Consider the following 12653-nt stretch of genomic DNA (forward strand, 5'->3'; position numbering starts at 1 on the left):
AAAAATCAAAGCACCTTGATGAGAATCTCGAGCTTCTGCAGCCTGTCACTATGGTTCTGGAAGAGATTCTCCAGCTTCCAGATGTTCTCCAGGAAGTCGTCCCGATCGGGCGTCTCGCCCAGCGTTTGCTGGAGCAGCCGGGAGCGCTCTGACATCTGGGTGACGTTCTCCATCAGCACCTGCTGCCGCTGCGACCATGCTTGGGAGCGAGATACTGCGGGAGGAACAAAACACGGCGCAGTTGTTGTTGAACATCTCTCAGCAACGGAGGAAAAAGTCCCCAAATTTAAGGGGATCAGTCAGTTACTGAGCATAAATTACTCAAGTGGGATAACCCAGTTGTGTGTAATAGAGAGCAGATGTTGCGCTCCATTGAAAGTGATCTGATTTTTATGATCGCATTTGCACCTAAAGCTCAAGGAAAGTTCTTGGTACTCCCAACAATTGTCTTTCAGAACTTCAGAACTTTCTAGGATAGGATTTCATTCCAGGGAGTACGAAAGCAAACCAAAGGAATCTCATCAGATACGGTATATTTTTGTAAGTTTTAGTTCCTGTTGCATGGGTTCTGATTTAAAGATCTTCCTATTGGATTGTGACAAATTCCTTAGGTACAAACACGTATCATTGTCTGAGACTATTTTTTTGGCTATCTACATTCCCTAGAACTCAAAGATCCAAAACCTATTCCTCAAACTTTTCCCAGAGTGCTCCAGACTTCTGGAACATAATATACGACATACTCCAAATGATGATGGAACTCAATTGAAATCATAATAATTACGTATTACAGGTAGGTGCCTTGCATGGCTGACTCCCTATTGGTGCTTCAGTGTGTGTGTGAATGGGTAAGTGTGAAGCACATTGTAAAGCCCTTTTTGGAGGTCTTTAGTGACTTGAAAAGCACGATATAAATGCAGACCATTTACCATTTACGTATGGTATACAACTGTATTTGTTACGTTACTTCACTCAGGTCTCTCTCGGTCTCTCTCAGCCTATTTCTCCTTCTCTCTGTCTCCCTCTCTCGGTCTCTCTCTCTCCCTCCTACAACTACTCTCCCTCGTCACTATTTAAACACTCTCTACCCCTTGGCTCTGTGCTAGTTGCTTGTCTTCCCTGTGTACCAAACGTTTGCTTGCCCTTTTGAATCACTGCTGCCTTCGCTGCTTGGGTTTACTGGAACACCAAACCCTCGCCTGGCTCTTGGACCAAAATTGTTGCCTTGTTACCTGACCTCCCGTGTACCAAACACTGACCGGATAAAAAGCCACCATTACTGTTCTAACCTATGTACTGCACTGTGTTTCTGCACCACCCCTAAGGTTAGTGACATCAGTCTAATGCTGTAAATCTACAGTATATCAAGTTAGTTATTGTATTCCTTAGTATTCCTCACAAGATTGACTACTGGATTACTATTTCTTGTAAAATCCCGTAGTTAATAAAAATACAGTAATATATGCTAACTTTGACACTCTATACCAGGGGTCAGCAACCATTTTGGTGTGGAGTGCCACTTTCAAATGTCCTTGTAAATCAGTGTGCCACACCAAGATTAATGAATTGCACAACATTTTTTTTAATATTCAACAGAGCTGTAATTTTACACCAGTCCAAATATACAACATGGATATACATTTTAATCCCATAACTCAGTGTTTTTCAACCCTTTTTGAAGCAAGGTACACTTTTATTTATAAAAATAAAGGCACACCGGCTGTCAAAAACGTCATGAACGATTCTAGAATGAAGTTATGTCAAATATATCACTGTACTACCTCATAAGCACATAATTAGTATATAAAAAGAAGAAAATAATACTTCAACTAAAAAAAGAATGTTTTTTTTTTTAAATTTTACAGTGCAATCTTAAACTGCTTTGTTAAACAAATTAAGTCATTAAATGTACTCTTCTACATCAAGAGCAGATAATTAGTACATAAAAAGTATATAAAAATCTACTACCACCTACTGATATGGATGACTATTACAGTTCCTCGTCTGAAGATTGCAAAAATACTGAACAACGGCCTGATTTTTTTAAAAGATAAAATTGGGCAAATTCCAGCGGCACACTAAACAAGGTCTCACGGCACACTAGTGTGCCCCGGCACACTGGTTGAAAAACACTGGTTTAACTGACCAATTTATCTTCCACTATTCTTGTTCATCAATCAACTAAAAATGAATGTGAATAACAAGTGGAAAGGCCTGTAGCCATGCATGACTTCAACTTTTTGCCACAAGAATTAACCATTCTTCATTAACAATGAACTACAATCAAAAAACAAGTGCTATGGACAGCTACCATACCATTCATCAATAATATCTTGTTGCAGAAAATATCAAAACTTGAAATAACAGCAGCAAAGCAGAAGGCACGCGCGCATACACATGTTTCATAAAAATAATCGCCATCAGTAAATGGTTTTCTGTGCTTTGCTACGCAGTGAGCAATGTGATAGTGTTTTTAGCAGTGACAAGGGTTTTCAAGGTCTGTGTTTGTTGGCCGTACTTGGACACAGCGCGTTTTAATGTCTGCGCTTTGTCAGACTCATCCTTGAATTCATGTTAATGTTTCGTCTCGTGATGACGTTTAACACTTGCTGTGCGAGGTACAACGCTCTCGAGGCATAATGCACAAAACAGCACGGTCATTTTTTGCACCAAGCCTCATTTGTCTGTCCATGCTGGCTGGAAAGAACGAGATGTTTTCGCACAAGTAGTGCGTCACGCACTCACACACGAAACAGAAAAGGAAGGGCGCTAAACACGGCTCGCAACTGAAAATGTCAACATTTCAGGTAAAAGTGCGCATTTAAAAAAAAAATCATTATTATTTTGTCGTGCTGGCACGCGTGTCATAGGTTGCCGACCCCTGCTCTATACTAAACAATCATTCATACTTTTAAAGGCTTGACATAAAACACAACCCAATTATTCAACAGGCTGGTGACAAATAAAATGAAGCAAAATAAGTAAAAAAGTACACCCAAAATCTGATGGGGGGGCTGGGTGGTCAGCGTGCAGCCCCACGGCAAAGAGGTTTAGGGTTAATGTCCAGCTAATGCAACCTCTCCATGAGTAGTTTGCATGTTCTCCCCGTGCTTGCGTGGGTTTACTCTGGGCACTCCGGTTTCCTCCCACATTTCAAAAACATGCATGTCAGGTTGATTGGCCTGTTCAATTTGTCCCTAGGTGTGAATGAGCATGTGAACTGTCTGTCTCTCCGTGCCCTGCGACTGGTTGGCATCCAGTTCAGGGTGTCCCCTGCCTACTGCCTGAAGATAGCTGTGATGGGCTCCAGCACCCCCACAACCCTACTGAGGATAAGCGGAGCAGATAATGGATGGATAATGGATTATTTCTTTACACCGAGAAACTGTGCTCTCATGTCGAGAGTTTTGCTCCACTTTTAAAACATTCAGGGTAAAAAAAATCATCAGCTGGAGGTAATGGTTTGATGTTACTGCAGCCGTAAAGAATAACAGAAATACTGGAGAAAAGAAACTTTGATTATTGATTTAGCTGCAAAACCCCCAATTCAAGCATCCATTACCCTTTTCTGCTTGTGCTTGGCTGCTGCCGCTGAAAAGCTTATATTGTGGGCATGTTCCACAGCAACTATTTCCTACTGCGCAGATGTTTCACGGCGTGACGTTGGGATGACATCTTCCACTCCACGCAGAACAAGTTATTAAAAACACAGGGAGGGGATCGTTCCCCGGGGGTGTCAAATCCCCAAAAGAGGTTTAATAACATGCAGGGGACCTCCCCAAGAGAACAAACAAATTGCAGCTTGTTATACGTGTTAGTTTTACTCCAAGTGACCCAAGACCGATGAGGCTAATTGCTAAATGATGGTCTGTCTACGCCGCATCCCACCGGTGCTAGGCCAGGCACACAAACACAAACACACCTGCTACTACACCAGGGTTGGGTAGGGTTACTTTAACTTGATTACTTTCAATTACTTTTGGATTACTCCAACACCAAATATGCTAATAAAAGACAAAATAAACTAAATATGAATAAAATGATGACTCACAACACGTGGTAAGCTTTCTCTCCTGGCTTTGATCTCTTTGATCTCCGGCAGAACTAACATAAAATGCGACAGAAACAAAATGAAAATAAATCCAAACAGCTTGCCGACATTATTTTTGCCGAATAAATCTGTTACTCCCCAAGCCTGCACAAAATGTAGTCATTTTATTCATATTTCATTTCTTTTGTCTTTTATTAGCATATTTGGTAATGGAGTAATCCAAAAGTAATTTAAAGTAATCCAGTTAAAGTAACACTACCCAACCCTGGTCGCAAATAAATGTGAGCCCTATTGAAACAGTACTGTTGTCAACAAATTTGTGTCGTTCAAGAACGAAAAGGTTTTATGAGCCGACTCTTGGAAGTGGATGACGGAAGCCTGTTGTGCCTAAATTCGACTCCCATGCCGAATCTGACTCCCCTTATAATCCAGTGCGCCGTATGTAGCGGAAAATAAGGCAGGTACTCACATACTTGGAGGCAGGGTTTGGTAGGGTTACTTTAACCGGATTACTTTCAATTACTTTTGGATTACTCCGATACCAAATATGCTAATAAAAGACAAAAGAAACTAAATATGAATAAAATTATGACTGACAACACGCGGTATCATCAACAGTCTCTCGATCTCATACCAGTCAACTTCAGCCAATTGCTCCCCTTTCATGATTACTGATGTGACTCACCTGTGCCCGTTCATTTGGCGCCAACCGCCGCTGGTTCTGATTGGTCCCCCATCACTATTTCAACCCAATCCTGTCATTCCCCTGTTGTCAGTCTGTCTGCAAACCTCAGAGTATACTAGGCAAGCCTTTTTCGACCCTGACTCTAACCTGTCCTGTTTTTGCTCCCGTCTGTCTCCGGCTACGACCCGTTTTGATTCTGACCACGTCTGCTCTCCCGTCCTGACTTACGTCCCATTTTTGATTCCGACCCCGTCTGCTCTCCCGTCCCGGCTTAGTGACCCTGACTCTCACCCGTCCCGTTTCTGCCCCTGTCTGTCTCCGGCTACGACCTGTTTTGATCCTGACCACGTCTGCTCTCCCGTCCCGGCTTACAACCTCTTTTTGTCCCCGACCACGTTTTCTCTCCCGTTATGGGTTACGACTTGTTTACGACCCCAATCACACCTTGCTGACCCGTTTTTCAGTCCCTGACACCACCATCACAAGCTACAGAAGATCCACTTCCGTGTTCGGATCACAACCCGAGTACGAGAGCGACTTGTTTCCCGTGTCCAGCGAACACCGGAACGTGGGAGCAGCCCTTCCTCTTTCCTTCAATAAAACTTGTGAGAAACGTAACGATATTGGGTTCTGTTTCCGTTCTGGTCCCGACACCCCCGTATTAATGGTTGCAATTGTTTGTAAAACTTACAAACATAATGCTTGTATTGTCTTTATTTATTCAGCCAGTATAAACTATAAACATGATCTATACAAGAAATCATTTGACACGCCAACACTCAATAATGATTAAATAATAGATTTAAAAGAATAAAAAGAATAGAGTAAATAAGATATCGTAGTGTATAATACAAGATTATTATATAGAATAGTTTAAAAAGAAAGAATATGTAAATAACAAGACTAGAGTAGAATAGGTGGGAGGAACGCTGTTGGCATAATAATACTACACATAATACCCTAAATTAATTCCCGTTGAACATACGGATAGCGGAAGGGTAAAAACTATCTTTAAGACGTGAAGTCTTGCTCGTAATGGAGCGAAGACGGCGACCTGACGGCAGGTAATCAAAGTACCTACGAGCAGGGTGACTGGGATCGTCTATAATTTTTAGTGTCCGTTTTCTAGTTTGATCGATGTATATACTTTGCAGGGACGGGAGGCCAGTAACTATTATTTCCTCTGTCGACCTCACTTCTGATTCCATCTTTAAAAATTCTTTCTGATTGATGCGACCAAACCAAACTTTGATTGACCTAGTTAAAACGGATTCAATGATAGCAAGAAAAAGATTGACTAGAATGGATTGACGGACTCCGAATGATTTGAGTTGACGAAGGAAGTAGAGCCTTTGTCTGGCTGACTTTAGAATATTAGTAGCATTGACAGTCCATGTGAGGTCAGCTGACAAGTAAGTACCCAGACACTTGAATGAATGGACCAGTTCCACCTCACTACCATTAATAGACAGTGGCACATGCGGGGGAGGCTTAGTCCGGAAATCTATTTTCATCTCCTGAGTTTTGCCTACATTCAATAACAGATTACTCTCATGACACCAGGTGGAAAGTGAATCAATTTCTGCTCGGTATTCATTCAATGCGGCACCTATTTACTCATGGCAAGCCAGAATATGCAGAATATCGCGACAATATTAGCAATCTACGATGATGTTGCTTGCTACCAGTGACAGAGACTATTGATTAGAGCCAAAATGAGCAAAATTAGATCGGTCTTGAAAAAAAAAATAATAACAGCATAAAATTGTTATACGGCATACACGATTTACACTCAAGCGACTTCCGTCATTCCTTTACTCTACATCTGCTCGCAACTAGGCTGTCTTAAGCAGCAATGCCAACAACCTTTCCAAAGGGTAAATCTCATACTTTGCCAGTTCTTAGCAATTTTTTACGAGCATTTATCAAGTAAATACTCGAAAAATCTCTGTCACAGATTATTAAGGAATCTCCCACAAAAACTAAATATTTCCTGTTGCTCTCTGAGACTAAAAGGACAGCTGCTGCTCCTGTTTGTAATTTTTGTGCTGTGGGCCTATTGTGAGTGACAATGGTGCATGTTGTTGCCGCTTAGGTCACTTTTCAACAGCAAAATCGCAAAAACGAATGGATCGGTCACAGTCTGTCGTCATCTCAACTCCCGTGATGTCCCCTGATAAATGATACTCTCAAAACTTTCCCAGCGCTTAAAATGACTTAGATCATATGTATCCACCGAAACAACTTGACCCGAAATCATTTGTTCTGTTTGAATCGTAATGTAAAGAACAGTCAGAGATCGTTGGATCCTGAAGGCCTCGCCACATCCGCGTTACATTCAAATGTCCTTTGGAGCAACAGCTGCTGGATCAGCGACCATGGTTACTAAGCTCTTACTTTAAGTGCCTCACGGCTTGTGGTTTATTTGGAAAAACTCATTCTATGTCCATACATTGAGATCCTTTATTCCTTCAGCCTGAGATGAAAGAAAACCCATTTTAAAATAATTTTAGCCATTCAGAAACAGGTAAAAAGGACTTTTTAGGGTATGCCTTGTTCTCAAGTTGAATGGGGGTGAACTCCATCCATCTATCCATCCCATCCATTATCTGCACCGCTTATCCTCAGTAGGGTCGCGGGGGTGGTGGAGATCATCCCACCCATCTCCGGGCAGTGGGCAGGGGACACCCTGAACTGGTTGCCAGCCAGTTGCAGGGCACACAGGGACAGACACCTGCCCACTCATTCACACCTAGGGACAATTTGGACCGGCCAATTAACCTGACATGCACGGTTTTGGAATGTGGGAGGTAACTGGAGTGCCCGGAGGAAACCCACGCAAGCACGGGGAGAACATGCAAACTCCGCACAGGAATGTTGATAGCTGGATTTGAACCCATGACCTCAGAACTGTGCCGCACATGCGCTAACCACCGCACCGCCGTGCTGCCGGGGGTGAACTCAATATACATAAATCTTGTGGTATTTTCCCAACATTACAGGTATGACAAAAGTGTTAAGATTTTTTGAGAACATTGGCTCAAGGTAAAAGGACAATAATAACTCTACACGTGATGTTGGTACTGTATTTCTGCAAAAAAGGACATTTCATAGTATTGACATTGGCACAAATAAAATTGATGGTTTTGAGGTACTACTGTCACGAGGTGGAAGGGGTGACCGGACCAGAACGAAGGCAGGAAGGGAGAACTCAATTGCGTACGATCAAAGCTTTTATTTACCAAAATAAAAGTTGTCCAAAAACTCCGGGACAAAACAGAACAAAAACATTCTTACACTCAGAATGGTCAGGTACAGGTTTCCTCTGACTTAAACTAAACAGGACAAGGCATAACAAAACAGAAAAGGTATAATGAGCCAACACCCGCAATACCCACAAGCCCAACCTTAAATAGCAGCCACGCAATTAGCTGATCTGCTTCAGCTGGTGCCCAGGGGGCGGGGCAGACCGATCACCACGGCAACCATGACAACTACATTATTATTAAGGAAGACAAAGCCATCACAACAGAAAAACTACATACAGACGTTCCCCTATTTACGACCATTCGGGTTACGAAAAACGGTAGATACTAAGAATTTTTTCCGGGATGTCGAAAAATACTTGGACATTGTTGTAAGTTAGATTTTGTATTGTGTGCCTCTTTTTCCGAGTACAGGACAGAACTGTAGTGGTTCTTTCCGTCGCTACCAGCATGTGGCACTGTGAGAGCTCACCCAGCAGAAGAAGAAATCCGGCTTCCTCTTACTGTTTCATGAATAAACATAGTATACTGTATCTCCAGCGCGCCAAGAACTTTAACAGTTTTATTGTTTAATATCTCGTGCATTCATTCAATATGGTTGGTGTGAAGGGTAAAGAAGATGTGAGCCGTTTCTTTTGAAGTGAAAGTGGAGTAAGAAAGCTTGATGCGGTTGAGAAAATGGTTGGATCGCTTTTTTACATCCACTTTCTACCACGGAGGAGGAAGTCGGCAAAAGTAAGTTAAACTTAACTTTAATTATCTTTATAGAGCATATTATTTTATTAAATGTTACTTTTTCGGTTTTAAAACAATACAGGTTACTTATACAAGCCTGAAACATACTTCTTTAAACCTAAAACATAAAATCCATATCAAATATAGCACTGGAGCAACTTACGAACAAATTCAACTTACGAACGATCGTCCAGAACGTATCTCGTTCATAAGTCTTTACGAAACACATGAGATTCTGAAATACATTTAGAGAGTGAAGGTATTGTGGAAGGTAGTTCATCCAGAAAGTGCCGTGCTAGATATATAAGGCCCTACGTTTGTAGGATATCTTTTTCGATTTTTTCAGTGCAGACCCCTGAACCGTTTTTCATACTTTATCTGGCAAGACTAATTCTCTCTCGCTGCCCTTTTTATAACCAACCTGTCATTGTTCTTGTTTGTCTCTAGACGGAAAAACAGGTTGTTAGTCGGGACGGGAGATCAGAATGTGGTCGAGGTCAAAAAACGGGTCGTAGCAGGAGACAAGTAGAGGAGCGTCTGTACCAGTGATGTGCAGTGAGGTTTGTGTCTGGTGAAGCAGAGTTAGAATTTTAAATAAATAAACCTGTATTTTTATTCATCATTTAATTGGCAGAGCAAAAACACATTATAAACTTTTCCTTTTTTTGTCTTATCATAACCAATAAATAACAATTATGTGCTGCTCCTTTTGGGGCGAAAAAGCAGCAATAGATAGGTAATCTTTGACTATGAAAAAGAGTCAATGCAATGAGAAAAAGAAACATACTGGATGGCTTGAATTGCTTTTAGTTTGCTAATACTACCATGCATTCTTTTGTTTTGGGCTGAGGTGTGCACCAGTTCAGAATCTTTGGTCATTGTGATTTTCTAGAAGAATTATTGTTTTATTGGTTGACCCTATCTATATGATAGTTAACATGGATTATCCTGGCATCCATGTTTTTGCAATGTGGGAGGAGACCGGAGTGCCCAAAGGAAACCCATGCTTATTCAACAGCTTATGAATGACCTGTATTTCATGTTGACGATATCTGTGGATTACAACATCCATCCCAGCCATGTCATCCTGGAAGCAGGATGACATCTTGTGCGGTCCCTTCTGCTGAGGTTTTGAGCTTTTCCCTATCCTCATGTAGGTTTTAGATCAGGGGATGGTGTAATAATAGTCTGTAGTCTGTAGTAGTGTGTGGTCTGTGCAGCCCTTTGAGACTTCTTGTGATTCAGGGCTATACAATTAAACATGACTTGACTTGATCATGATATCGCCCTCTGCTATGAGGCAGGAGAATTGCATACTTGCAGACACATAGCTGTCAGGCGGGACAGAAGGAAAACTGAGATCCCTTGCACTCGTTTCTTGGTTTTTATTGGAAGGAAGGAATGACAAGATGTGATTCTTCGATCGTTGTTTGACGGATTGATGAAGCTTGACAAGCGGGCGAAGGCTTGGCGGGAATGGTCGCGGACAGGCGGAATCGTCTTGTTGTTGCTCGGGGCTGGAGAAGAAGGACGTCGTAGTGTTCGGAAATGTGATCAGGAATCAGACGGGCAGGGCAGGTCGTAGGCAAATTCGGAAATGGGTCGGCAACAGAGATCAAGTAGAAAAACAGGAGGCAGGCAAAAAGTCGGAGGTACGGGCTTTCTGAGCAGATGGCAACAGGTAGCATAGTACAATCAGACAGCTTGTTTCCGGAAGCTGAGGATTTAAATGGACAGGGTGCGCCAATCAGCTGTCCTGGCTGTTGGCGCCAAATCCTGAGCACAGGTGTTCCTGATCTGGATGATTGTGATAGTAGCACAGTAATCATTACATACTAATTGAATTGACATTCTTTACGATGTAATGCGGAACTTTTAAAAGAGAAAATCCCAAAATTGTGAAGTTAAATAAGAAAAAATATAACCATCAAATACATTTCTTAATGTATACTGTATTTCCATGACTCACCTGACTGAACGTCACTGCTACATACTGTGTCTCAAAGCGATCACATAGCTTTGCTTCATTTCTGTTAATTTAACTGAATGCTAACACCTTTCAATGGTTCAACGAATAGCAACAACGTCGTGTTTTAGCAAGATGAAGAGATAAAAACAGGTGTATGTTCTTTTTCTTCTAGAAGAACAACTTCAATTACAATGACTCATCCAGAATTTTTGTGTCTAGAAGGATGCTTTTATTATACTGCCCCGAGTTGGCCCAAAGCACAACTGAATTCTTAATAAAGACTTTATGAGGAATTAACTTTACAATATTTCCTATAGGGAAAAACGTGTTTTTATAGGACTCATTCTGGCATCACACACTCCACATGATTTAAATCACTGCCATAAAGCCACATTGCTGTTTTTTCTTATTTACATCCACTTTGTTCCTGAATGTAATCTCATAGGCATGTAACAGGGTGTTTTGCTTTACTTCCATGTGCTGTTTTGCATTATTACACTGCACTTGTGGCACATGTTGGCTCTAAACTATTTATACCATGAAACCACAAGCAAATGGACAGAGCAAACAGCGACGCACGGCTTTGATAGCACGGTGAACGGTGCAGCTTGTTTCTATTAAAACTTGGTGCGGGTTGGCGGGGCACTAAGGCATGACTGCAACACCATCAGGCAGCGTGCAAATTGCAACATGTGTGGATGTTCTGCAGTCCGGGCAAAAGTGCAATTCTCTCTGTATTATGAAAGAACACCTCCACCAAGGCTTAAAGGGACACTGTTTCATATTTGACCACTAGATGTTGCCGTATTGTGCAGTGCAACGAAAAGTGCTATAAAACAAAAGGAAGAAGACATACTGAGGACAGCCTGGGGTCTCCAACCTTTTTCAAGGGTCGAGCTACTTTTTGTTAGCACAAAGGGCAGTTTGATAAGAGTTTCCAAAATAAAAACTTAGCTAGGTGGCTTTCTATTTATGAAATGATCTGCATTTATATACTGCTTTTCAAGTCAATGAGGACTTCCCAAAGCGCTTTACAATGTACTTCACATTTACCCATTCACACACACTCACACACCAATAGCGGCCGTGCAGCCATGCAAGGCGCCAACCTGCTTATTAGGGGCATTAGGGGTTCAATGTCTTACCCAAGGACACTTCGACATGTAACACGGAGGAGCCGGGATTCGAACCGCGATCTCTTGATCCCAAGACGAGTGCTCTACCTCCTGAGCTACTGCAAATTTTATGTTGGTATTGTGGTCATAGATTACGTCTGCACGTATTCAACGTTTGTCACTTACAATATCTAGTTTGAACCGAGAAAAAGTCTATCCATCTACCCTGTTCATATCCCTCGAGAGAGGTGACCGACAGCAAGACAAACACAAACACAAAAACAAAGAAAATGAAAAAAGGGAAAAAGTAACAAAAAACACACAAACTAACATTTTTGGGGACCATGGCCAACCCAAATGCCCAAACACCCAAACTAGTTAAGCACCTCGGCATCCAAGTTGGTTGTGCTTTCGTCCCTCCAGATGAAACGGGACACAAGAAAGCGGCCATGTCACTTGGGTCAGGGTGACAAAACACACTCTTCTGTTCAACAACAGGGTCCGACAGCTTTCGCTGGTTTACCCCTGCCGTATCATACAGGTAACATATCTAAACATCCCACTATCCATTTACCTCTCCCACTATCCGTTTACCTCTCCACTCATTCTTATCACCAACAAGAGCTCTAGCTTCCACTATATTTAGACTTCTTTCCTATAGTGCACTAATAACAACATCCATCCATGTCAATCGCGGACTTCCTCTTGGTCTCTTTCCATGTACTTCTGCTCCGTAGATCCTCTTCAACATTCGCTCCTCATCCAACCTCTCCATGTGTCAAAACCAACCGAGTACTCTCTTATGCACACACTTGCTCACTTCCACTACTAC

General features: G+C 42.0%; 1 protein-coding gene across 3 annotated transcripts in view; it reads right to left on the minus strand.

The window, feature by feature from the left end:
* The window catches only part of scara5 (scavenger receptor class A, member 5 (putative)), an 81169-nt gene that overhangs the window by 36676 nt on the left and 31840 nt on the right, over positions 1-12653 (minus strand). For all 3 annotated transcript variants that reach the window (XR_015848317.1, XR_015848316.1, XM_088325445.1), the window contains exon 4: positions 15-214. Coding sequence is in view for 1 of the 3 variants with exons in the window: in XM_088325445.1 (XP_088181571.1) it covers positions 15-214 (200 nt within the window). In the remaining 2 variants the exon portion in view is untranslated. The remainder of the gene's footprint in view (positions 1-14; positions 215-12653) is intronic.

Source organism: Urocampus carinirostris, chromosome 20, assembly GCF_059441175.1.
Source record: "Urocampus carinirostris isolate Australia breed hairy pipefish chromosome 20, RoL_Ucar_1.0, whole genome shotgun sequence".
NCBI lineage: Eukaryota > Metazoa > Chordata > Actinopteri > Syngnathiformes > Syngnathidae > Urocampus > Urocampus carinirostris.